The 24,906-nt window shown below is 42.1% G+C and overlaps 2 protein-coding genes across 5 annotated transcripts in view; one reads left to right on the forward strand and one right to left on the reverse strand.

The window, feature by feature from the left end:
* mcat (malonyl CoA:ACP acyltransferase (mitochondrial)) overlaps positions 1-4,294 on the reverse strand; it is a 23,821-nt gene extending 19,527 nt beyond the window's left edge. The window contains exon 1 of the mRNA XM_078568193.1: positions 3,646-4,294. Within this exon, the coding sequence (XP_078424319.1) occupies positions 3,646-4,092 (447 nt within the window). The 5' untranslated portion in view covers positions 4,093-4,294. The remainder of the gene's footprint in view (positions 1-3,645) is intronic.
* On the forward strand, positions 3,164-19,731 carry LOC144696647 (translocator protein-like). Of its 4 annotated transcripts, XM_078568197.1 has the most exons (5): positions 6,809-6,942; positions 10,187-10,224; positions 13,307-13,494; positions 17,452-17,590; positions 19,425-19,731. In XM_078568197.1, exons 3-5 carry the CDS (start codon positions 13,316-13,318, stop codon positions 19,593-19,595), a joined length of 489 nt encoding a protein of 162 aa, XP_078424323.1. In that variant the 5' UTR covers positions 6,809-6,942; positions 10,187-10,224; positions 13,307-13,315; the 3' UTR covers positions 19,596-19,731. The 4 variants fall into 4 exon arrangements, with proteins under 4 accessions (XP_078424320.1, XP_078424321.1, XP_078424323.1 ...); XM_078568194.1 differs by lacking the exons at positions 6,809-6,942; positions 10,187-10,224 and adding an exon at positions 3,164-3,358; XM_078568195.1 differs by lacking the exons at positions 6,809-6,942; positions 10,187-10,224 and adding an exon at positions 3,164-3,358 and having other exon boundaries at positions 19,496-19,731.
* The last annotated feature ends 5,175 nt before the right edge of the window (positions 19,732-24,906 follow it).

Raw genomic sequence — 24,906 nt, forward strand, 5'->3', positions numbered from 1 at the left:
CGATGGGCCGAAGGGCCTCTTCTGCACTGTGTGATTCTGTGAAGACAAGAGCTTATAGTGTTGGGAGTGATATGTTAGCATGGATAGAGCATTGGCTAACTAACAGGGAACAGAGAGTTGGGATAAATGGGTCATTTTCAGTCAAGTGCCACAAAGATCAATGCTGGGGCCTCAACTGTTTACGATCTATATTAATGACTTGGAGGAAGGGACTGACTGTATTGTAGCCAAATTTGCTGATGCTAAGAAGATAGGTAGGAAGGCAAGTTGTGAGGAGGATACAAAGAGTCTGCAAATGGATATAGATAGGTTAAGTAAGTGGGAAAAAATTGGCAAATGGATTACGATGTGAGAAAAGGCGAGGTTGATCACTTTGGCAGGAAGAATGAGAAGCAAAAGATTATTTAAATGGAGAGACCACAGAATGCTGCGGTATAGAGGGATATGGGCGTCCTTGTACATGAATCACAAAACATTAGCGGCAAGGACAGCAAGTAATTAGGAAGGTAAATGGAATGTTGGGCTTTATTGCAAGGGGATGGGGTATCAAAGCAGGGGAGTCTTGCTACAACTATACAGGACATTGGTGAGACGGCACCTGGAGTACTGTGTACAGTTTGGATACCTTACTTAAGGAGGGGTTTACTTGCACTGGAAGCAGTTCAGAGAAGGTTCATTCGGCTGAATCCTGGGATGAGAAGTTTGTCTCATGAGAAAAGGTTGAGCAGGATAGGCCGATACTCATGGAGTTTAGAAGAATAAGAGGTGATCTTATTGAAACATTTAGGATTTTGTGGGGCTCGACCGCATAGATGCTGAGAGGATATTTCCCCGTGTGGGAGAATCTAGAATTAGGGATCACAGTTTAAAAATAAGGAGTCTCCCATTTAAGACAGAGATGAGGAGGTCTTCCTTTTTGCAGAAGGTTATTAGCGAGCAGTGGAGGCTGGGTCATTGAACAGATTTTTGATCAACGAGGGAGTCAAGGGTTTTGGGAGACACATAGGAAAGTGCAGTTAAGGCCACAATCAGATGAGTCATAATCTTATCGAATGGTGAAACAGGCTGGAAGGGGCAAATGGCTTACTCGTGCTCCCATTTCTCATGTTCCTTTCACATTCATCCACTCTCCTGAAAGGGTGAGCACTTGTGTCAGGAAAGAGGAGCTAACAGTCCAAGTGTGGGATGTGAAGAGAGAGAGAATGGGATGTGTATGGGGAAAGAGGGGTAATGGGACATGTGTAAGGAGAGAAAGAATGGAACGTGCGCGAGGAGAGAAAATGGAATGTGCGCGAGGAGAGAGAATGGAATGTGTGTGAGGAGAGAGAATGGAATGTGCGCGAGGAGAGAGAAAGAATGGGATGTGCACGAAGAGAGAGAGAATGAGACATGAGAGGAGAAGTACAATTGGACTACTGAGTGCAGAGCAAGAATGGGATGAGGCAGATTGGGCATGTGAGAGTAGAAATGTAACTCTTATTGAGTTAAAACAATTAACTAAATTAACAAAATAAGGGATAAATCAAGCACAGCCCCTAAGTCAGGTCAGCTGTAAAACCAAGGAAAAACTTTAAAGGAAACTTACAAACATTAAACCAAAATGTGATTAAAGGGGTCAACAAAACACCCCAGTCCCCGCGGTGCCCACCGGGCACGGAAGACCTCGATGGTGCCGGCAGACGCCGCGTGCTCCCTCTCCAGGGACACCCGGCCGCAAACGTAGCTGCGGAAGAGGGACAAACAATCGGGCGGGACCTCCCCCCTCGATCGCCCGCTGCCTGGACCTGTTAATGGCCAACCTGGCCAGGCCCAGGAGCAGGTTCACGAGGAGGTCCTCCTCCTTCCTGACCCCCTTCCGCAATGGGTGTCCGTAGATCAGGAGCGTGGGAGAGTAGAAATGTAGTGGGACCTGTTAGAAGAGAGGTGGATTGGCACCAATAAGAGGTGGAATGGGACCTTTGAGGAGACAGAGAATTGTACCAGTCAGTGACAGGAGAATGATATTCACTTTAAGGTGGCGTGTGTGCGTCTACACAGTAATCTGGAATGTATCACACATGGAAATTAAGGAGCATCTTAAAGCAGGAGAAAGCGCAGAGGCGCTTTGGGAGGGAATTCAAAGCTTAAAGTCTTGGTGAACCAATTGAAACTGAGTAAGCAAGAGGCCAGAATTGGAGGAACAAAATGATCAAAGTGTAGGATATTACAGAGATAGGGAGGGGTAAGGCCAAGAGGGATTTGAAAACAAGGTGGAGAGTTTTGAAGTGGAGGCTTTGTTGGACCAGGACACAGTGTAGGTCAATGAGAATAGGGGTGATGAGCAAACGGGGCTTGGTGAGAGTTAGGGTATGGGCAACAGAGTTTTGGATGAGCTCATGTTTACAGGGTGCATGGCGGCAGTCCAGTTAGGAGAGCAATGGAATAATTAAGTCTGGAGGGAACAAAGGCATGAGTGAAGGTTTCAGCAGCAGACACAGTGAGGTCAATGCAAAGTCAGACGGTGTTACAGAGGTTGAAGCAGGCAACTTTGGTGATGGAATAAGCCGGAAGTTTGGCTCCAGGTCAAGTAGATCACCAAAATTGCAAACGATCTAGTTCAACCTCAGATAGTGGGCAGGGAGAGGGATGAAGTTGACTGTTAGGGAATAGAGTTTGTGGTGCGGTCTGAAGACAATGCCTTCAGTCTTCCTAATCCTTAATTGGTGGCTATTTCTTCTCATCTGATACTTGAAGTCAGGAAAACAACTTGACAGATCAGACAGTGAAGGGGTTGAGAGAGGTAGTGGCGAGGTCATCCACTATAACATCATTATTTTTCTTAATTCATGCACGGGAGATGAGTGTCACTGGCAAGGCTAGCATTTTTGTTCTAATTGTCCTAGAGAAGGCCTTTGTGAACTGTTGCAGTATATGTAGTGTAGGTATTGCCCAGAGTGTTGTTATGAAGGCAGCTCCAGGAATCTGACCCAGTGACAGTAAAGGAACGTTAATATGGTTCCAAGTCAGGATGGTGTGTGGCTTGGAGAGAAATGTACAGGCGGTGGTGTTCCCATGCACCTGCTGCCCTTGTCCTTCGAGGTGTAAAAGGTCATTAGCTTGGAAGGAGCTTTCAAAGAAGGCATGGTGAGTTGCTGAAGTGCATCTTGTGAATTGTACACGCTGCTGCCACTAGGCATCGATGGTGGAGAGAGTAAATGTTTGTGGTGTGCCGATCAAGTGGGCAGCCAGTTTTGACCTGAATGGTGTTCATTTTCTTGAGTGTTGTTGGAACTGCACTCATTCAGGCAAGTGGGGAGTATTTCATCACACTCCAGACTTGTGCCTTATAGATGGTGGACAGGCTTTGGGGAGCCAGGAGGTGAGTTATTCACTGTTAAATTCCCAGCCTCTGACCTGCTCTTTTAGCCACAGTATTTATATGGCTGGTCCAGTTCAGTTTCTGGACAATGGTAACCCTCCTGCAAATGTTACACTGAGAATAGAGCTACTACATCTGTGTGAAAACCAGCGTACCATTTTCTCTGAATTTTAAATGGAAATAGAGGGTGTTTTTGGTTTATTTGAAATGTTTGGTTTCTTGAAATATGCAAGGAATAGTTTACGGCAAAAACAGAACTGAAAAATACTAACACAGGGTGTACTTACCTCGGGGTTTTCATGTTGAAGCCTTTCCACTGCAGCTAAGGACATGACAAAAACTGCCGGCTGACAGTGAAGAGTTTTATTTAACTCTTCCTGCGGCCCATTCACACACAGAGACAGCAGGTCATAGCCCAGAATCTTCTCGGCCGCCGCGAACATTTCCCTGGCATTGGGATATTTCTGGAGCCCTTTGCCCATTCCCACAAACTGGCTGCCCTGGCCGGGGAACAGGAGCAGTGAACTCTGCCGGGGCCGCCTCCTGCTCGGCTCTTTAACCTGGGGGGCTTCACTCGGCTGCTGCCCGCTGTCCGCTAGCAATGCGGCGATGTCTGGCGACGGGCCGGAGGGTGTCTGCGGACAGGAGGTGGAGCGCTGTCTGGGGTGAGTGGGCTTTCGAGACGGGGTCTCCAGCCAGTGTCTCAGTCTGCAGCCAAACACGGCCAGTCTCATGGTAGCCGGGGGGCAGGGAGCCCTCAGGGAACCTCAGCCTCTCTGGGGAGGGAGAGTGAACAAGCAGCGGCTGTGGGAGGCGAGGACAACCTTCCCGCAGACCCTTCCCTGGCACTGAGTCCCCAGACAGTCAGACCCCAACAACACATCTGTCCCACAAACACCTTTCTGTCTCCAACCACAGTGTCACACTCCTGAGCACAGAGGAAAGCCAGGTCGCTGCAACTCAGTTCCTAGGCTGAAACACAGACTGCAAAAGACCACGCCTCTCCTCTGCAGCAAGTTATCCCTGATAGCACAAATCCAGCTGAATATTAAGCCTGCTGAAATCCCAGACCGCTTTCATTTTCAGTCTTATTTATTTTAACTCCATTCACTGCCCTTTATATGGCTTGTCTCATGCTTCCTACCAAAAGCATTACACACTTCTCTGCATTAAATTTAACCTCCCATGAGCCCACCCATCCCACCAGCCTGTCTATGTCCTCCTGAAGTCTATCACTATACTCTCTGTTATGTAGCACTTTATCAAATGTCTTTGGGAAGTCTACATACACCACATTACCCTCATCAGCCCTTTCTGTTACATTATCAAAAAACTCCAGCAATTTGGTTAAACACTATTTGCCCTTAACAAATCCATTCTGGCTTTCCTTAATTAATCCACATTTGTCCATGTGACTGTTAATTTCATCCCAGATTACTGTTTTTTTAAAGCTTTCCCACCACCGAGGTTAAATTGTAGTTGCTTATCCTTACACCCTTTTTGAACAAGGGTGTAACATTTGCAAACCTCTAGTCCTTTGGCACCAACCCTATATGTAAGGATGATTGGAAGGTTATGGTCAGTGCCTCTGCAATTTTCAACCTTACATCTCTCAACATCCTCGGATGCACTTCATCCGCTGCTGGTTACTTATCAACTTTGAAATACATCCTCTTTATCAATTTTAACTCATCCAGTATCTCAACCACCACCTCCTTCGCTATGACTTTGGGGGCATCTACTTCTTTGGTAAAGACAGATGTGAGGTACTCATATGGTATCTCTGCTATGCCCTCTGCCACCATGCGTAAATTTGTTTTTTGGTCCCCAATCAGACGCAACCCTTCTTTTATCTTGAACATTTTTTTCTTGAGATGTGAGTGCCTCTGGCTAGGCCAGTATTTATTGCCCATTTTTAATTGCCCTTGAGAAGGTGATGGTGAGCTGAATTCTTGAACCGCTGCAGTCCATGTGGTGTCAGTACACTCGCATTTACTATATTGGTTTGATACAACTGAGTGTTTGCTACACGATCTCAAAGGGCAGTTAATAGTTGACCATATTGCTGTGGATCTGGAGTCAAGTGTAAGCCAGACCAGATAAGGGTGGCAGATTTCCTACCCTGAAGGGCATTAGTGAACCAGATGGGTGTTTACAAAAATCAAATAGTTTCATGGTCAATTTTAATAGTTTATTAGTTAATTGAATTTTAAACTCTGAGTTTAAAATCCCACCAGCTACCATGGTGGGATTTGAAGTCATGTCTCCAGAGCATTAGTCCAGGCCTCTAGATTACTGGTCCAGTAACATTATCATTAATTATCACTATACTCTACCCCTGCCCCCAGCAACCACTTTCCATATGCCTAGGGAAAACCTTTTGATTCATTTTTATGTTAGCTTTCAGTCTCTTCACATACCTCTCATTGCTCCTCATTTCTTTTATCACTGCCAATCTTTGATTCCAATTTACCTGGACCAGATCCATTCTCACCTCACTGAAGTTGGTCCTTTCCTAATTAATTAATTTTATTCTACATTGTTCCTTGTCCTTTTCCATGGCTAACCTAAAACTTGTGATCCAATGATCAAAATTATCTCAAAGTTCCCTGACACTTGGTCCATTTGACCCTAATAATTTCCCAGATCCAGAAATGCCTCCTTCCTCGTTGATCTAGAAAATTCTCCTGAATACAGTTCAAAAACTCTTCTTCCTCTCTCTCTATCTTTTACACGATTACTATCCCAGTTTATTTTTGGATAATTAAAGTCCCCCAAAATAACTACTGTATAGTTTTTGCACGTCTCTGCAATTTCCTTTCAAATTTGCTCCTTTATATCTTTCCCACTAGTTTAGTGAAGGACAGAATAGACCCAGTTTTGTATCAGTATTGATACCCCTACTGTATAACCAAATAGACATGTCTTTGCCTTTTTCAGATGTTGATCGAGGTACTAACCATTTTCTTTTTATTACTAATCATTTTTTAACGAGGAATATAGTCGGGCTTTGTCACTGAGGACAGGGTTAATGGTAACACGCTGTGTCGTCACTTCCGGAGGAAGTGGGCCCTGGAAACCCCTCCATTTGCGATATCGGAGAAACAGCGAGGGGCAAAGGCTGGCGGGGGCGGGGCCGGGGTCATGGTGATTGACGGCTGGCGGGGGCGGGGCCATTGACGGGATGGGAGGGCGGGGCCATGGTGATTGACGGATGGAGCAGCAGGGCTATGGTGATTGACTGATGGGGGTGGGGTCATGGTGATTGACGGCTGGGTGTTCAGCTCAGCTGGGCTCATGGTGATTGACGGCTGGCGAGGGCGGGGTCATGGTGATTGACAGCTGGGTGTTCAACTCAGCTGGGCTCATGGTGATTGACGGGGCCGGGGCCGTGGTGATTGATGGCTGGAGGGGCGGGGCCATGGTGATTGTGATTGACAGCTGCACTGAGGCAGGGACTTCGGACCAGCGAAGAGCCCAAAATTCGAATTGCAGGGACGGGAGGAAGGTCAAAGCAGCAGGGTGTAGGACAGGAAGGTGAAAAGCTTCTGCTGAAGAGTCATACGGACTCCGAGTTTTTCCAGGTATTTTTGTTTATGTGAAAAGGAAGAGCTCTTACTCTCCGGTAAAAGCACTGATACTGAAAACTGCATTAAGCTCTTTATTAATTTTGTTGAACACACGCCTAATTCTACCCTCAGTATTTTAAGTCAGTTTATGTTTCAATCAGTTTATCCAGTTTACAAATTTTAAGTCAGTTTATGTAAGTAGACCAGAGAGTTTCTCCCAGTGCGCAACAATAGGTTAAAATGTCCCCTGATTCGCACTCGTGTACATAATTAACTGAACTTTTAGACATAGTTGAAGTTACATAACTGCTCAGAGTGAAGTGTGATTGGTCAACATGGGCTGGTCCTATTTTGTCACATATTTGTTTTTGTTCCTGCTAGTCACTTACATAAGAAATACCACACCCACACTATCTGAATCGTAGCCACTTCAACCTATATTATGGGGGGGCGGGGGAGTACTTACGTGTTTGGGAATATTTCTGTGTCTTGGTAGAATAAATCAGAAATCATTGTTATAACATTGTGAATTATAACCTAAATCTGCTCTTGTGTGCCTTCCGGTACAAGATTCCACAGTTTTGAACACCTGTCCTGGAAGTGAGTCACCTTCCCAAACTCCTGGAAGAAATTTAAAAACTATTCCGGACAGATTTTTAATATGTTTCCATGTCTTATTGTAACTATTCCTTACTTCTTCACTTTACTGGATTCCCCCAGTTACACCCAACCCTATCATTAGAAATCATTTATTCACTATTATATCATCTGACCTTAGTAATTTTAATAATCTGAATCAGATCCTCCCTATGTCTGCACACACACGGAGAATAAACACCAGCACAGACCTGTTGAGCTGAATGGCCTGTATCTGCACTAAAATTTCCAACAGTATCTCACCAGTGAATACAAACCCAAGACATGAAGCCAACCTCCATAGCTCGCTGTACTTACGTTGAGCATCTTCCTATTTGCCTTCCATCAGGTACAGCAAGGGGCAAAGCAGGTTCTCGGTGAGAGACAAGAGCCCCACTTCACAGTAACTCAGTTATATAATTAACTGAAAATTCATAAACTTGTGAGGTACAACAGTGCATAATTTTCATCTGCATGATCTGTGACTGGACTGCACCAGTTGTGTGACATTACTCGGGTGAATTTGAGTAACAGATTTCGAAGGAAGTGGCACTGTGTATACTGTGAGGATGAATAGAAATCATGCTTCATGTCCCTCTGGTGAAATCACAGACATTGAAGCCTGCATTATTAGCTATTTATGCAAAGACTGCAGCTTAATTGAAAACATAACATCCAATTACCGATGTTGGTTTTCAATTTAAGAAACTATAATGTATGTAGAAAAGTCACCTGGTCCAGAAGGAATGCATCCTAGGTTGTTGAGGGAAGTAATGGTGGAAATAGCTGAGTCTTTGGCCACAATCTTCCAAACACCCTCAGAGGGCTGAAGATTTGCAAACATTACATCCGTGTTCAAAAAAGAGGTGTGGGATAAAGTTGGCAACTACAGGCCAGTTAGCCTAACTTTGACAGTGGGAAATTTTTGGAGACATTAATGTGGGACAAAAATAATTGGCACATTAAAAAAGGAGCTAAAAATGAAAGTCAGCACAAATTTGTTAAAAGCAAATCATGTTTAACTAAGGTGATTGTTTTTGCAGAAGCAACATAGAGGGTATATGAGCTTTCAAAAGGTGGTTGATAATTATCGCATAATAAACTTGTTCAAAAAAGTGAATAGGATTAACTGGGCAGTTACTGCATGATACAAAAAACAGTAGCAGTTATTTTTCAGACTGGAAGGAAGTATACAGTGGTGTCCCCCAGGTGTCAGTGTTGAATTTACTGTTCTTTTTGATATATATTAATGACCTGGACTTGGGTATTCAAGGCTTAATTTCAAAGTTGCAGATGACACAAAACTTGGAAATACAGTAAACAGGTTAAGAGAACAGACAGGCTCATGAAAAGAGTAGATACAAGATGAACTTTTGTGCAGAGAAGTGTGAAAGTGATTCCTTTGGGTATGAAAAATAAGGAGATACAATATAAAATTGGTATAATTTTAAAGGGTGTGCAGGAATGGGATGCAAGGGTTTGTATGTACATAAATCTTAAGGTGGCAGGGTGAGTTGAGAAGGCTGTCAAAAAGGCATATGGGACCCTTGGCTTTATAAATATAGGCACAATCTACAAAAGCAAGAAAGTTATGTTAATCCCTTATAAAACACTGGTTTTAAAGTTGAATTATTGTGACCAATTCTATGTACCAGACTTTAGGAGGGAGAGGGTGCAGAAGAGATTTACTAAAATGGTACCTGGAATGAAATATCTCAGTTATATGGAGAGACTGGAGGATTATTGTTGTCCGAGTGAATTAGGATGTTCTGGAATACACTGCTTGAAAGGGTGGAGAAAGCAGATTCAAGAGGAACTTTCAAAATGGAATTGGATAAATATTTGAAGTGGGAAAAAATGCGGGGCCATGGGTGAAGAGCTGGGAGTGGGATTAATTGAATAGCTCTTTCAAAGAGCTTGCACAGGCATGATGGACCAAATGGCGGCCTCCTGTGCTATACCATTCTCTGAAAAGTTTCAATTACTTTACTTTTGCACTTAGATAAACTCATTTAAAATACGAAGTGTGTTACTGGGAATGCCTCCCAGTTTGTTACTGTATCAGTGGCTTAAAATATTCACCTAATTCACATTAATTCAGTTATATTATAACTGAAAATTGTGCAATTTATGAAGTTACATAACTGTCTTCCGAGTGATGAGATTGGTCAACATGGGCTGCACATTTTCTGTTTTGTAACATGTGATAGTTTTATTGCAACTTCTGCTGTTCACTTAGTTGAAGCAATTAATTCAAAATACTATTTAACTGATTCAGCATGATTGGTTTAGCTAGATAATCCTTTATCCTTCTCTATCCTTTTGTACTGATAGTGTGTGGGGCCAGGGACACTTAAATACAGCATTGAAAGATCAGCACTTTAGCCAGAGAATAGGGACCTATAGTTTGAGAGGCTAATCGGCCAATCCCTGGCCTCTCAATATCAGATTAGTGTGAACATTTCACATTATAAATTATATCAGTTTCTAGAAGTGACAAAAACACTTAAAAACAGTTTGGAGTCCTGTTCAGAATAAATATATGTATCACTCATACTGCTGCAGATTACTATTATAGCTGTATTTCCTAAAGTAAAGACTGTTTATTTCCTTTGCTTGACAGTATTCTTCTTGTGTGAAGACTTCAGCACTTTGCTAAAGGTCAGTTCCACACATTCCCCATATTTCCCACAAGGATCAGTGCTCAGTACATGGTAGTTCACAATCTATATAAATGATTTGGATGTGGGGACCAATTGTGATATTTGTAAGTCTGTTCCTCTAATACCCAGCAATGATAGCTGGAATTTTCTGTGCCCACTGGCGCCAGGCGTGTTCGGTGGTGTGAGCGGACAATATGGCGAGAAGGCCAAAAATCAGTTTCACGACGTCATAAAACCAATTTGCAATCGTCCGCTCAGCCCACCAACGGCAGTCTGTGTTCCCCACCATCGGACATCAGGAACCTCATTGTAGTACTTCAGCATATCATTATAAGGCCAGCTTGCCAGACTCATGCCCTCCCCACTGGATCATCCGCCATGGCAGGAAAACATGCTGATGTGTTTCACAACAGCATAGAGAAGGCATGGACTTGGCGCGTTGCACTTCACTCAGGACTTCAAGGTTTGTTTGCTTACCTTGCTTTGGTCAGTACTCGCAGTCATCAGCGCCAGGCTTCACAGACAGCAGCACGTCACTTTTAGGGGGGATCACTGGCTGGTCTCTACCTACCAGATCAGCCATATGTGGGTGGCTTTTCAATGGCTGCAGGACTCAGTCTTGCTTGGTGAAGGGGGAGAAGTGGCCTCAGGCAAAGGAAGAGGCTGCAGGACGAGAGCTGTACTGAGGGAAAGAGGGTATCCCAGGGTCTGTGTGGGGGCACATGTTGATCTGTGCAAGTGGCCTCAAGCTGGTGAGGGCTAAGGAGGCAGTCACCAGAGGAGATGAGGCCAGATGGACATGTGAGGGTTTGTGTGTGAGAATTGGTGGTGATGTCCCTTGAGCTGGCAGCGAATGAGATGCCAGTGACTGTGTGATGGGCTCAAGTGTGAGAGTTTAGAGTGATGAGATGGTTGCCATACCCTGGCTGCACAGATGAGATCATTCATCCTCTTTCTGCATTGGGTGGCCAACCTCTTCTGTGCAGCATTGGCACTGATCACCACTGCCATCACCTACCAAGCTGGAGTGATAATGTAGCTGCCCCTCTTGTGGCCAGAGCGGGGGTAGAGGACATCACATCGGGCCTCCACAGTGTCCAAAAGGAGCTCAAGGGCTGCAGTCTTCTTGCCTTTCGGGGCCACGTCTTCTTTGCTGCAGCACTGAGCCAGAAGCACTGAGCGCCGCTGTACTTTAAATGTGGTGCCTGGCGTGATGAAGCGGCGTGGTAGGTGAATCGGAGCCCGCCCACCATCGAAATGGCATGTATCCTGGGAATGCATAATTAATGCATTGGGATGATATGGTTGAAAAGCAGCCATTGGGGTCGGCGGGTAAAACGTCATTTTATCTGCCTGCTACCGCACTTAGAGCAACTCTGGGACGATTCTACCCGACTTCTCTTCCTGCTATCTCTGAAGGTCCTGCAAGGAGTTTCCTTGACTTCCTCTTCCTCATCTATGTGCTGCCTCTTGGCTACATCATCTGAAAACATGGGGTGAGGTTCCACTTAACACTGACAAAACCCAACTCTATTTCTCTGCACCCTCTGTCGACCCCTCCAGTGTCCCTATTTTATCAGGCTTGTAGTTCTGGATGAGCCACAGTTTTCTCTAGTTAAGCATTATGAAGACAGAAACCATCAGATTCAGCTTCCATCATAAAGTCCATACCCTCGCCACAGATTCCACTTCTCGCCCTAACTGCTGTCTGTGTTTGAACTAGGTGTCCTATTTCACCAAGTTCAGCTTCTGACGCCGATTCATCACCCGATTCTTGACTTATAGCGGCCTCTGGTTCTCCAATGCCCATCTTTGCATTTAAATCCCTTCGCAGCCTCACCCCTCCCTACCCTGTAAACTCTTCCAGCTCTACAATCCAATAAGAACTCTTGCATTCCCCCAACTCTGGCCTCTTGTGCAATCCTTCCTTTGCCCTACTGTCAGCAGCCATGCCTTCAGTGTGGGTTACTAGGAAACCTGATATATTTTCCCAAATTCCTGGACCTCCCTCCCTAACAGCACTGTGGGTGTGCCTACACCACATGGACTGCAGCGGTTGAAGAAGGCAGCTCACCACCAACTTCTGAAGGGCAACTAGGGATGGGCAATAAATGCTGGCCCAGCCAGCGAAGCCCATGTCCCGTGAATGAATAAAAAAATTCCCTTAGCCAAGCATTAAGCTTCCACTTTTGAGATCAGCCAATTGAACACAGAACATAGATCAAAATTGGTGTCTTCCTTGTATGTGTGGCTCAATTCCACACAGGTGGCACATTTATTAATAAGGCCACTAGGAAGCACCCTTTGAACTGTTTTAACATGGATGGTTAGATTATTATTGTGGACCCTTTGCAACGTGCACCTAAGTTAGATAATGGATATTGGATACTGGAAACATGTTTGTAGTAGCAGCAACATTGATTTAACACTTGTGACCTATTCAGTGATAGATTAGTATAAATGGAAGAAAATAAAATGTTAATGCTTTTTCAAAGTAATAACAATCGGAGAAAATACTCAGTTTGCTGCAGAAACTGACCTTCAGCTGGTCCTTTCTAAAACAAAAAGGAAATGTGTTACATTGTTGCAAATATTAAAATGGAACATGGTTACATTGTTACAAAATATATTCATGAAGTTCTGAACCCTTGTGGAAGGTGCTGTTAGATGTGTGCTCAGTAATAATCTTGAATTCAAATTCTTCATTTAAACATCATTCCAGTTGCTAAATTGGAAAGATAAGGAAAGCACATACCAACAATCAGATTATTCCTTTAAGAATAGAAGACTATGGGTGCAAAATATCAACAAAATAATTTTGATTAAATACTAATGTTCAATTATCTAACATTTAATCTTGCCGATTTGTCTGCCAAGGGCATCACCCGTGAACATGATTTATTTTGTAAAATAATACAAAGATTGAAGATCCACTTCATGAATATATTTTGTAACCATGTTCCATTTTAATATTTGGAACAATAGAACACATTTGTAAAGAAAAAAAAACTAATTTAGTCCAAGATTTGAGGACTTTCTTTAAAACATTTAAAGTCATTAGATATGTTTGTCTCATTTAGATTAGCAAGATGCCATCAACTTGGGTATACGCGTTTGGTTTCACTGTATTGCCAAATGCGGGAACAATTTCTGCTTTTATAACCCAGAAAGAAATTCCTGGTTGGTATGCAACTCTCAAAAAGCCATCTTGGTGTCCACCTAACTGGGTGTTTGGTCCTGTATGGACAACATTATACACAAGCATGGGGTAGGTAACTATTCAATTGTGTAATGTATTTACTGTATTTTCTATTTCAAACAATGATGATCCTGCACCATTTCCCAGATTACTTAATCATACGAGTGTACTTTTCAACTCTCAACCAGGTTGGCAGATAGAATTTTTTTGGAGAAGCAAAATTTATGGCCCATGGAGATAAGGAAATGCTAAAATTGCCTAGATCACTTGCTTCACTTGCATTTAATTGCAGCCTACGTTATGTACAATTCTGGGGCCCAAATCCTCTTATTACTGGGAACGGAAGAATATGTGGATGCAAATAAGCACCTAGGAAGGGATGTATTTTTTTCCATCCTGCTATGTAAAAGGACTAATCCATTAGCAATGGTACAATTATATACTTGAAGGATACTTTCATTTCAAATTTTAACACTAAACATGTACCCTGAGGATCAACTAAAGTAATTTACTGTAGCGTATTAGCTGTAAAATTACCAATATATATACTCATGAAATTGTTTTGATGAATTCTTAGCTTACTACTGAATCTTGCATAGGTTTGCACTTAAAGCTCTGTAATTGTATTAGTTTCAACATTGGATATATGCATGTGAAGTCCTTTTTTCATTTCTATTGTACAATTGGTGAGCATTCATTGAAATAGGAACAGGAGTAGGACATTCAGCCCTTTGAGCCTGCTCTGCCATTCAGTAAGATCATAGCTGATCTGATTGTGGTCTCAACTCCACTTTCCTGTCTCTTCCACTCCTCACCCACCCCCCCCAATAACCCTTGACTTCCTTGTCTTATCAAAAATCTATCTATTCAGTTTGAATAAATTAAACGGCCCAGCCTCCATTGTTTTGTGGAGAAGAGAATTCCACAGTCTAATGACTCTCAGAGAGAAAAAAAATCTCCTGATCTCCATCTTAAAAGGGACACCTCTTATTTTTAAATTGTGTCCACTAGTTCTAGTCTTCTCCACAACAGGAAACATCTTCCTGATATCTATCCTGAGAAGTCCCCTCAGGATCTTATATGTTTCAGTAAGATCACCACTCATTCTTCTCAACTCCAATGGGTAAATGCCCCAACCTGTACAACCTTTGATCCTAGGAATGTGTCAAGTGAAGCTTCTATGAACTGCATCTGATGCAATTGTATCCTTTTTCAAATAAAGAGACCAAAACTGTACACATTACTCCAGATGTGGTCTCACCAATGCCCTGTACAGCTGCAGTGAAACTTGCCTACTTTTATATTCCATTCCCTTTGCAATAAACGCCAACATTCCATTTACCTTCCTAATCACTTGCTGTACTTGCATACTAACTTTTGTGAATCAGGTACCAGGACAACCAACTCCCTCTGTACCACCGAGTTCTGCAATCTCTCTCCATTTAAAATATATACTGCTTTTCAGTTCTTCCAGCTGAAACGGACAAGTTCATGTTTTCCCGCAAATTAGGGTAGGATTGATGAATGGAGGGAAATACTTTTGGATGACTGCTTATCATTGCAGTTTTTCTCTCATTGCTCATCCATCTGCCAAATATTTGCCCACTTGTTTAACCTATCTCAATCCCTTTACAGACTCCTTACCGCCTCTTGACAACTTACTTTCCTACCTATCTTGGTGTTCTCGGAAAATTTAGATACCATACTTCCTGTCATCTAAGTTATTGATATAGATCATGAACAGTTGAGGCCCCAGCACTGATCCATGTGGCACTCCACAGTTACGTTTTGCCAACCCAAGAAAGATCCCAACTCTCCGCTTCCTGCTAACTAACCAGTCTTTTATCCATGCTAATATGTTACCCCCTACACCCACGAGCTCTTTATATAAGAAGATTGATGTAGCATCTTAATAAAAATAAGATTAAAAATAAATGCCTTTTGCAAATCCAGTACACCACATCTAAAGGTTCCTCCTTTATCCACCTTGTTTGTTACTTCCTCAAAAAAACTCTAATAAATTAAAGATTTTCACAAAACCATGTTGACTTTGCCTGATTCCATTATGATTTTCTAAATATTCTTTAATAATGGATTCTAGCAATTTCTCAATGTCAGATGTTAGACTAACTGGCCTGTAGTTTCCTGCTTTCTCTCTCCCTCCTTTCTTGAATAAAGGTGTTAATTTTGCTGTTTTCCAATCTGCTGGAACCCTTCCTGAATCTAAGGAATTTTGGAAGATTCTAACCAATGCCTCTACTATCTCTGCAGCCACTTCTTGTAAGACTCTAGGATACAGGCCATAAGACCCTGGGGACTTATCAGCCTTTAGGTCTAATAAATAGTTTTCCCAGCACCTTTTCTCTGGTCATGCTGATTGTTTTAAGTTCCTCCCTCCCTTTCTCCTTTTGATTTCAAGTATCTTTGGAACATTTTCTAAGTCTTCTACAGTGAAGACAGACACAAAATACCTGTTCAACACTTCTGTCATCTCCTTGTTTCCCATTTATTAATTCCCCAGAGGACACTCAATTTCATTACTTTTTTCCTTTTTAATTACTTATAAAAGCTCTTACTATTTGTTTTTATATTTCTATCTAGCTTTTCTCGTACACTAATTTCTCCCTCTTTATTATTTTTTAGCTATTCTTTGCTGGTTCTTAAAATCTGTCATCTTCTGATCTACTACTAATCTTCGCCAATTGTACAGTATCTTTCAATTTGATATTATCTTTAACTTCCTTATTTAGCCCCGGATGATGCATCCTTCTCAAAGAGTCTTTCTTTCTTACTGAGAAAAATCTGTGCTGAAAGTTATTAAATATCTCCTTAAAGATCTGCCACTGCATCTCTACTATCTTGCCTTTTAACCTGGTTTCCCAGTTCACTTTAGCCAGTTCTACCTTCATACTTTTATTTAGGTTTAAAACATCAGTCTTAAACCCATACTTCTCACCTTCAAACTGTAAAATTCTATTATGTTATGATCACTGTCATCTAGAGGCTCCTTTACTACAAGGTTATGAATTAATCTTGTTTTATTGCACATTAGCAGGTCTGAAATAGCCTGCTCCCTGGTACTGCTCTAAGAAATTGTCCTGAATACATTCTGTATACGCCATGCTGTGTTGTTTGTAGTAGCAAAACCAATGGCTAGTTGATATACAGGATGTGTAAATGTTCTTGACTGAATTAATCAATTGTTATTAGTCTCCTTTTATTGGACAATAAATATGTGAATTCACAATTTATCAAAATGTTAATCTCGATTCGACAGTGGGTCAGCATAAACAGGATAACAATAGGGTACTACGCTACCATTGATATGGCAGTTAAATGACATAAACTAATATAACCCCTACTCCCTTGGCTCAGACTTCAAGGTGCATATATCCATCCTTTTGAAGGCTATTCCACGAAATTGGATACACCTATCTTGGTGTTCTCGGAAAATTTAGATACCATACTTCCTGTCATCTAAGTCATTGATATAGATCATGAACAGTTGAGGCCCCAGCACTGATCCATGTGGCACTCCACAGTTACGTTTTGCCAACCCAAGAAAGATCCCTACTCTCCGCTTCCTGCTAACTAACCAGTCTTTTATCCATGCTGATTCAGGAAGGGTTCCAGCAGATTGGAAAACAGCAAAATTAACACCTTTATTCAAGGAAGGAGGGAGACAGAAAGCAGGAAACTACTGATTGAAAGTAGAATGATTCAATCACCGGGCCTTTTACCTTTGTGCAAGGAAAAATTATAATGGAATACCTGACAACCCAGTCAAATTGATGCACAATAAGAATGCTGTTTGGCAGACCTATCTAATGGAATCTCCTCTTCTTCCCCACCCCTCCTCACTTCTGCAGTTTATAACTCGGTTGTCCAGTGGCAGATAGTGTGGTGCATTGTGCTGTAAATGAGCAATTGACAGCCTAATTGTCGAAAGTCATTCATGATTCTGATCATTATCAAGTGTCACCATTCGTGTTTTGGACTAATTTTATTGTATTCTGTTTTTCTCAGCTATGGCTCTTACCTGGTGTGGAAGGAACTAGGTGGATTCTCTGATAAAGCATTGATCCCGCTTGGTTTATACGGAACCCAACTTGTTCTAAACTGGGCATGGACTCCTATTTTCTTTGGGGCACACAAAATGGGATTGGTATGTATACAGATGCTGAGAGGAAAAAGTGAATGCTTGGTGAGGACTGTAATATATTCAACTCATTCACCATTTTTCCTTGCTAGCATTCTTCCTTTTTCTGAAGGAATTGACTTCCTAACAGGGTAACTCCATGAGCACTTTTCATACACCAGTACCTTGCTTAGATCTTTATTTATTGAAGAGCTTTGGCAGTATTGGTAGGATATTTGACTGCAGGGAGCATCATAGTTAAGCCCAAAACAAAAACAGAAATACCTGGAAAAACTCAGCAGGTCTGGCACCATCGGCGGAGAAGAACAAAGTTGACGTTTCGAGTCCTCATGACCCTTCAACAGAACTAAGTAAAAATAGGAGAGGGGTGAAATATAAGCTGGTTTAAGGTGGGGGGGTGGGGGGAGAAGTGGGGAGCCCTACAACCACCCCCCGCCCCCCCTCCACCTTAAACCAGCTTATATTTCACCCCTCTCCTATTTTTACTTAGTTCTGTTGAAGGGTCATGAGGACTCGAAACGTCAACTTTGTTCTTCTCCGCCGATGCTGCCAGACCTGCTGAGTTTTTCGGGGTAATTCTGTTTTTGTTTTGGATTTCCAGCATCCGCAGTTTTTTGTTTTTATAGTTAAGCCCAAACTTGTTCTCCATTTTCCATCTCTAGCCAGGGATACTGAAAGCAGCTGTAGCACCCCCTACTACAACTCTAATATTAGTTAACTCAGCAGAGATTAGAGAAGCTTCCTAGTCTGTATGACTCACCTACCACTAGATAAATTCTGAGCCACTCCTCCCATATTTTATTTACTAAGAAGCTGGCAATGAAGTGGTGGCTGGTCTTGCATCCTCACACCTCTGCCCCTATCAAGGGTAGCTTGCAAGTTGTCATCATTATTTTCTTATTATAGGTGCATTTATATGAGGCTATTAAGGTTAAGGGTATTCTCTTATGTTGTATCATTTTAATCGTAAATTAGAATTGTCAAATTATCGTAGACCTTGTTTTCTCCCCAGCCCACCAAATCCAACAAAAATAAAAATCAAAGCAGTTCACCTAAACTCAGCTAGTTGTCAGACAGAGACTCGCATGGATAACTGTGGGTATGAAGTTATAGCTAGTGCTCTGTTATGAAGCCTATTCAATAAGTACCTGTATCACTGTTACTGGCCTTCAGCTTTTCAACCATGCATTCTAAGAGAGATGGAAAGTATATGGATAAATGGATAATCTTGGTTCAAGCTGCATAAATTACTGTTCCTGGACACCCAGCACATGTAATATTAAAAAACTGTTTTCACAAAGGTTTTCTTCAGATTTGAAAAAGTATTTGTCTCCTACGAGGTAAAAGGATGTGTACTGATCAAAAAAAACACCTTGACGCACTGTAAGAATATTTCACTGACAGTCTGAAAATAGAGCAAATATACTTAAATAACACTGGCCAGTTTATCTGCTGCTAAAGAAAACTATTGTTCTTGATACTCTCAACTCTGAAAGTGGACTAGTGATTACATTGAATTGCAGGGTATGTGTCAAGGCATTTTAGTCAAATCCACTTGTGTCGCTGATATTTTCCATAGCTACTTGGAATGGATGGGATAGCTGCCTGGTTGATATCGTACATTGGAGATAGTGGCATAGCTTAGTGGAACTTGAGAGCAGACAAAATACTTCAGTGAAACAGCATGTGGTATTTATGAATTATTTGGTCTAGTTGTGTTGTGTCATCCCATGTAATTTTGCATCTGGAACAAAGTTACAGGAAATAATTTGATCTCCAAGCAAAGCATTGTATTGTTGCAGGTGCAGCCATTTTCTTGACCATTTCATTGTTATTGCAGGCTTTTGCTGAGTTACTCTGCATTTGTGGCACGGCAGCAGCTACAACTGTGATTTGGTATCCCATCAACAGGACAGCTGCTTATCTAATGGTCCCTTACATGGCCTGGTTGACCTTGGCTTCTGCTCTCAACTATCGCATTTGGAGGGACAACAAGGATAAGGAAGATTAGAGCAGTTCATTTCTGTGGAACATCTGGAATTCAGCCTGCCTAATAGCTTTGGCAAATGGAAGGATTAATTTTGTACTCCTGTTTCTTAAATGTAGAGGATTTAAAACCCTAATTAAAACCTGTGACTTATACCCTTTTCTCATTTGTTTTGGTGTGTATTATAGCATTTTCCAGGAAGAAAATCGTCAAATGATGACAAATGAACTGCAGTAAATGCTGAAACTGCAACATCTAGGGAGTCTTTAAACTTTAATGAGTTCTCAAAACTTTGGGCTGAATTTAATGTAGGCCATCATGGTGGGAAACATGGTGGCTAGGCCTACTTAATTGTGGGAGAAGCCCTGCTTCAGTCTCCTGGCAGCAGCAAAACCTCTCCTGATTAAGTCGGTGGAAGGGGCTGAAATGAGAATGCCAGCCACAAGCAGCAGCATTTTAATTAGGCTCATTAATGAGCCATTTGGTACCCATTATCCCCGAGCCCACCACAATTTGGTGCCAGCTGCCCAGCAAACCCTGTTGGGATTGCCAGTGGTGTCCCAGGGGTCCTTCATTGTCAGGCACTCTGTCCCCAATCAAGAGACCTGGTATCAAGTTGCGGGGGACCCTATAGCCAAGCCCTACTCTTGCCTCTGATCCCCTTTCTCCTCCCCCCTTCTCATGATCCCCATCCTGCCTTCACTCACCTTTGGTCTGGGGTACCATGATGATTCTGAGCCTCTTGTGGGTGTAAATTATGATTTACTTAACTGAGTTTGTGTGCAGAAACTAATAGTTTGAACTGATACATTCCAACACTGAATGACATATTTGGGCTTTTAAGTGGTTGCACTCAATAGAGGTCTTGGCTGACTAGTTTTCTGATTTAATGTTGCAGCAAAGGGTAAAGGCTTTGTACACATGGAACCGGATGTCCCACTGGTCTATTCCTGGTATAGCAAAGGTTGAATATGCTGCAGCAACAATGTGTATCATAGAGCAGTCTCACACCAATTTATGTTGGCATCTCTTGAGTAACATTTTGGCTTTCTGAATAGCTTGTCTTTCAATTTTTTTGTTTGAAATGTTATTTAATTACATTTGTTTAGTTTGTGGGTGGACAACTTTTAGTTTCTAAAAGGTTCAGGTACTTTTCTATGGATGCCATTGTGCCAAGGCTGAATCAGTCCTTAATTAACAGCAACATAACAGTCACTGCACTGTAATTCATTGTGTGTACTGCATCAGAATGTTTCAATGGCACAATAAGATTAAATGGAATAGCCATTGAATTGTGAATCCATATGGAACTAAAAACTGATTTTCCTTTAGGCAAAGAGTAGAGGCTGGAGATTTGTTAGAACTGCTCTCTCATTGCTTTCCACATCACTCTGATTGAGATCAGATCTTTGAATACAGATCATGTATCAGAATTAGCTTTAATAGCTCAACACCACAACTTACTTTTACACAGCACCTTAATATAGTAAAAACATCACAAGACACTGGAGCATTATCCAATAAAGCCACTTGAGATATTAGGCTGTGGCAGGGCTTTTGAGTGTAGACAATATAGAATAGTTTATAACAACATATGAGAATTAAAGTTAACAGAGGTGAATGTTTCGTATAAACAAATTATGGAAAATGCAATACTTAGGAAAAACTGATTTAGTTTATCTAACACTCCCTATATATTTGTGTAAAAGTTGATCCCGTGACCTTTGGCCTAAAAACCATAATTTTTCATCTACTTCGGGTAAAAGACAACCCTAGTTTTTCAGGGATCAAACTGTGTTGTGATTATTAATTACTTACTGGTAATTAGTACGGTTCATTAATTTAAAGGCACAAACAGGAACTTTTAGATTTTCCTTCTGCCAATTCTACTGGCAATCTCCTAGCCAATCAACAAGACTAATGTGTACTACGTGATCTATGATGGTGCCTCCAAGAAAGAGTAATAAGTACACAGTTCAATTTAAAATGAAAGTTGTAGCATTCGTTGAGAAGACTAATAATTGCATAATAGACGAGGAAGATCCATATGATGATGAAATACAACCTGGCTATTGGGAATGAATTGTTCAATAATTCAAATAGCAATTAGAATGAGCTTGAAGGATTTCAATATGATGTGTTATAATTAGTTAACTCTGCATATATTTGTAATGCGTTGGATGAAATGTATATAGTTTGAAATGTTATGAAATAATGTTAGCTAATTAATATTATTATTTAGTTCTTTTTACTTTATTCCATTGCAATGGCCTTTTTTGGATTTTCATTTAGGCCCCAAGCAAGCACACATATCAACCCCTCAAAAACATCACCCATGTAAAACTCAAGCCCTTGATTTTTTGTCTAACATTGGTCTCAAAAATGTAGCTTTTACATTAGTATCTACGGTAGTATCACTTACAGCCAGGGAGAAGTTTTGACTCAAATTCAACAGCAAAGTATTGAAGCAATGACTTGGAGCACAGAATTGATATAAAAAATCCATATTGAAGACATTTGCACTTTTTTCCCAAATTTCATTAGTGTTAGATGAAGGATGTTCTTATAAATTACTCCTTAGAATAATAGGGTTCACAGCATTACAAGTCGATATTCAAATTAAGAAACATATGACTATTATTGACAATAATTAAACATCACACTCATCTCAATGTCCCGAGCATTTTCAATGCTGCCTGCTGGGGTTCTCTTTCAGTTGTCCATCTGAGCTGACCTGCATCTCCACCCACCCACTGATCGCACTCCCATGCAGTACCTGTTCCTACCCAACATGTGGCTCCGCCCACTTTCAGTTTTGCAAGATGGTTGTAGTGAAGCTTGTCTTCAGTTCCCCCCATCCTTTCCCCTCCCTCAGTCACCCATGACCCATGCCCTTTCCCCCATCAATTTTCACCCCCCCATCCCCCCCCAGCATCACCTTCCACCTCCCCACCAATACCTACCAGCCAGAACTCTTATCTTTCCGGGATGTCCAGATGAATGAGCACATTCCCTAGCTCCTTGAGAATCCCACCCCCATCCACATTGACTTCCCTGACCTCCACCTTCCCACCCCAGGGTCCATGTCTGCCTCCGAGTCCCCACCACCCTCACCATTCCTTCTACCATTATCATTGCACCCTCACCCTCCCGGCTCATTCTGCCCTCCCTCATTCTCACCATTCCTCCTACCTCGCCCACCCTCATTTAACTCCCCAGGAGGCAGTCATTGACTCTGCAGAACCCTCCCTTGCACATTCGCCTGAACATCCCCCTCCTTACTCCTTCCTCCACCCTTACTCCTTCTCCCCACTCTGAACACCATCAACATTGACCTTCCACCTTCCATGAGCTGCTTCGCAGTGGAGCCACGTCCACGAGAATCCACCCAGCATGCAATGTACATGTTCTTCTATGGTCTGGTTGCTGTAGCGCTCCAGCATCTTCTGCTACTCGGATGTCCAAGATGTGAGCAAGGCCTGGTGGTAAGCCCTGACTTCTGCACGTCACACTTGCACGTTTTCCAGTCGACATGGATGATAAATTTAACATGGGGGGCTGATTCCAGTGAGCAGGGATTGTAATGAAATGCAGTTGTATTAAAATGGCGTTCCCGTCATGCAGTAGTGGGAAAGGCGGCCCGCCATTGACGGGTGGAGTGGACAATCGCAAACGATGGCGTGAAACTGATTTTTGGTCTTCCTGCCATATTGTCCGCTCCTGCCCTCCATGACACCCGATATCAACTAGGAGGGAAAATTCCGCCCATTGGATCTGATAATCACCAAAAGCCAATTACTGCGCCTTATGTCAGCTGAGATTTGCCTCCTTCCCTCAGCAATCCTTTCCAATGCTGCCACTATCTGTCTTCTTGGTAGAGGCCTTTGCAGGGATACAGTTTTATGAGTGCCGACATCTCTATCACACCACCATGTCATACAACTCTTGTAGCCAGAGATCATCTTCAAGTATCTGACATGGCACAGTCTCATCCCAGGAAATCCAAGAAACAAAATGTGGCCATAATTTAGCAATTTTGACATCAATGTATTTATATTTTGCAAATGTCATTTTGATCCATGTCTGACTAGAAGACAAAAATACAATTCTGACCTGCCCTGCACATTATCCGTACAGTCAAAGCGTTTATCAATCTGAATGTTTTTGACTGGTCCCTGGAAATTAGGGTTGAACTTACTAGCCTTTTCAGTCCACACTGGAGGTTTGTTATGAAGTTCAAGGCTATGCCTACAGCCTACTGAAAATAGTCCTGCTTGCCTGTTCAACAAAATAAAGATGTCTGATACCTTTTAAAATAAAAGTATAATTAAATTATATGTTTATACAATGTTACAATTATTTAGTTCTTAATAGCATCACCAGCAAAAGCAAAGTGTTCTGTTGACATTTCTTTTTATTCATTCATGGGATGTGGGCGTCACTGGCTGGGCCAGCATTTATTGCCCATCCCTAGTTGCCCTTGAGAAGGTGGTGGTGAGCTGCTTTCTTGAACCGCTGCAGTTCCTGTGGTGTAGGTACACCCACAGTGCTGTTAGGAAGGGAGTTCCAGGATTTTGACCCAGCAACAGTGAAGGAACGACAATATATTTCCAAGTCAGGATGGTGAGTGACTTGGATTGGAACTTCCAGGTGTTGGAGCTCCCATTAATACTAAATGGAAATTTAAGTAGGGATAGGGCCACTAAACAATGAGCAACATAAATTCCCACATAATGACAGAGAAATGCCAGAAGTATTGAATAACTACTTTGCCTCTGTTTGTACTGAAGAAGGTAATGAAACAGACACTTCTCCAGAGGATAAGATTAAAAGGAATATTAATACAGTTGGGATTGAAAGGAGAAAATAATTGACAAACTAGCAAAACTGGAAGAGGATAGGACCCCAGGTCAAGATTGTAATGTGCTCACACATACTGAAGAAGACCAGGGTGGAGATCGTTATGTAGAAAGTTATGTAGAAGAGGGGATAATGCTCAAGATCATCTTTAAAATTCTGAACGGATTGGGCAGTGTAAATGTAGAGAGAATATTTCCACTTGTGGGGGAAACCAAAACTAGGGGCCATGAATACAAGATAGGTTATAACTAAATCTAATAGAGAAATAAGGAGAAATTTCCTCATAAGAGAGTGCTTAGAATGTGGAACTCACTAGTGCAGGAAATGGTTGAGGCAAATAGATTAGATCGACGCCTGCAAATGGAAAATAGACAAGTACAAGAGAAAAACAAATAGAAAGACATGCTGAAAAGCTGAGATGAGGTCAATAGAATGAGAGGAGACTTGTGTGGAGTATCAACACCAGCACTCACTA

This window comes from Cetorhinus maximus, chromosome 22 (genome assembly GCF_964194155.1).
Source record: "Cetorhinus maximus chromosome 22, sCetMax3.hap1.1, whole genome shotgun sequence".
In the NCBI taxonomy this organism is placed as follows: domain Eukaryota; kingdom Metazoa; phylum Chordata; class Chondrichthyes; order Lamniformes; family Cetorhinidae; genus Cetorhinus; species Cetorhinus maximus.